Here is a 1520-nt window from a genome sequence, read left to right on the forward strand (position 1 = left end):
GTGGTTCAGACTCGTTGCCTCTTTCTCCAGAGATCGACCAAGTTTGTTGCATTGTATTCCACTTCTTCGAATGCTAGGTGGGGTCCAACGTTATAAATCGTGTAGGAGGCGTCCTTCGCTCATGCGGGCCATATGCCACCAATGCTTCCATCTTCTTATTCTGATCTCGTCGGACACCACTGGTTGTTCGGTGTCAGCCCTATCTGGGCTTTCGTTACTCTGTCGGTCCAATGTACCGCAAGGATTCTATGCAGACAATTATTATCGAAGCCAAGTAGTCTTTTCTCAGCATTCTTTGAAAGGCTCAAGGACTCGCATCCATACAAAAGTACAGCGAGTACCTTACTCCTAAGCAATCACAACTTCAACTTCTGAGAGTAGTATCTACATCTCCAAATATTCTTCAGCTGAGAAAAGGCTCCACCTGCATACACTATGTTTAACAAACTTCCCTATCATAATTTCCATCTTGGGTAATTGTACTATCGAGGTACTTAAATTCTCTGACCTCATCTATATCAGTGCCTTCGTACTGAATCCCAGCTGCAATGGTCGTCACAACTGCGTTTGACAGACTTTTTGTTTTATCAACATTAATATTCAGGCTCATATGGGTAGCTTTCGCTGCTAGTTCATTCAGTTTATGTTGAATGTCCTCTTGGCAGTGAGCCATGAGAATAATATTGTCAGCGAAATTGCAGTCGTGTATTTGACGGTCGGGGCTTAATTGTATGCCTCCTCTAAAGTGACAAGCTCGAAGCACAAAATCTATAAGTATTGCGAATAATATTTGAGATAGTAAACATTCTTGACGCATACCAGACTCGACAGGGAACTACTCGGACAGCCCATTCTCCGTCTGGACTGCACTGGACCTGTGCATCATACAGGACCTTAACCATATTCATAATTTTCGGAGGCATTCCAAACGCTAGGAGATTTTTCCACATTACCTCTCGGTGCACAGAGTCAAACGCTTTCAAGAAGTCTATAAACACTAAAATAATCTGCACTGGCGATTCGTTTGATTCCTGCAGTGGAAGACGTAAGCTAAATATCAGGTCGCAGCAAGAACGAGTCTCAATACTTCTTAATACTCTAAATACTTCTAATAGTCTTAATACTTCTTTAATTGTTAAACTAAAGAAACTGGTCTCGAGGAGGTGTGGAGGTTGTCAGGCCTACTCATGTTAATTATTACTCGTTTTGAGTTTGAATTGGCTATCTATATATATAAAAATAAGTTGTCTGTGTATATAAAAATAAGTTGTGTGTGTGTTTGTGTGTGTGTGTCGAGTGACGTCATGTTTGTGTGTCGACTGACGTCACGTTTTCGACTGACAAAATTACAGACCAGGACATCGGGACACAAATGACGACCGGGACACCGGCACATAGGGAATATAAATGACGACCGGGACACTCAAAGAGAAAGCGACCGGGACACAAGGAATGTTCGATTAGCAATCACCATCAACAAAGCACCGGGAAACAAATGACGACCGGGACACAGGGAGTAT

At 42.5% G+C, this 1520-nt stretch overlaps 1 protein-coding gene across 1 annotated transcript; it reads right to left on the minus strand.

Moving 5' to 3' along the window:
- Nucleotides 1-439: 439 nt before the first annotated feature.
- LOC136030660 (uncharacterized) lies at nt 440-817 on the minus strand. The gene has a single exon (XM_065709729.1). It carries the CDS (start codon nt 815-817, stop codon nt 440-442), a length of 378 nt encoding a protein of 125 aa, XP_065565801.1.
- Between the last annotated feature and the right edge of the window lie 703 nt (nt 818-1520).

The sequence above is a fragment of the Artemia franciscana genome, chromosome 8, assembly GCF_032884065.1.
Source record: "Artemia franciscana chromosome 8, ASM3288406v1, whole genome shotgun sequence".
NCBI lineage: Eukaryota > Metazoa > Arthropoda > Branchiopoda > Anostraca > Artemiidae > Artemia > Artemia franciscana.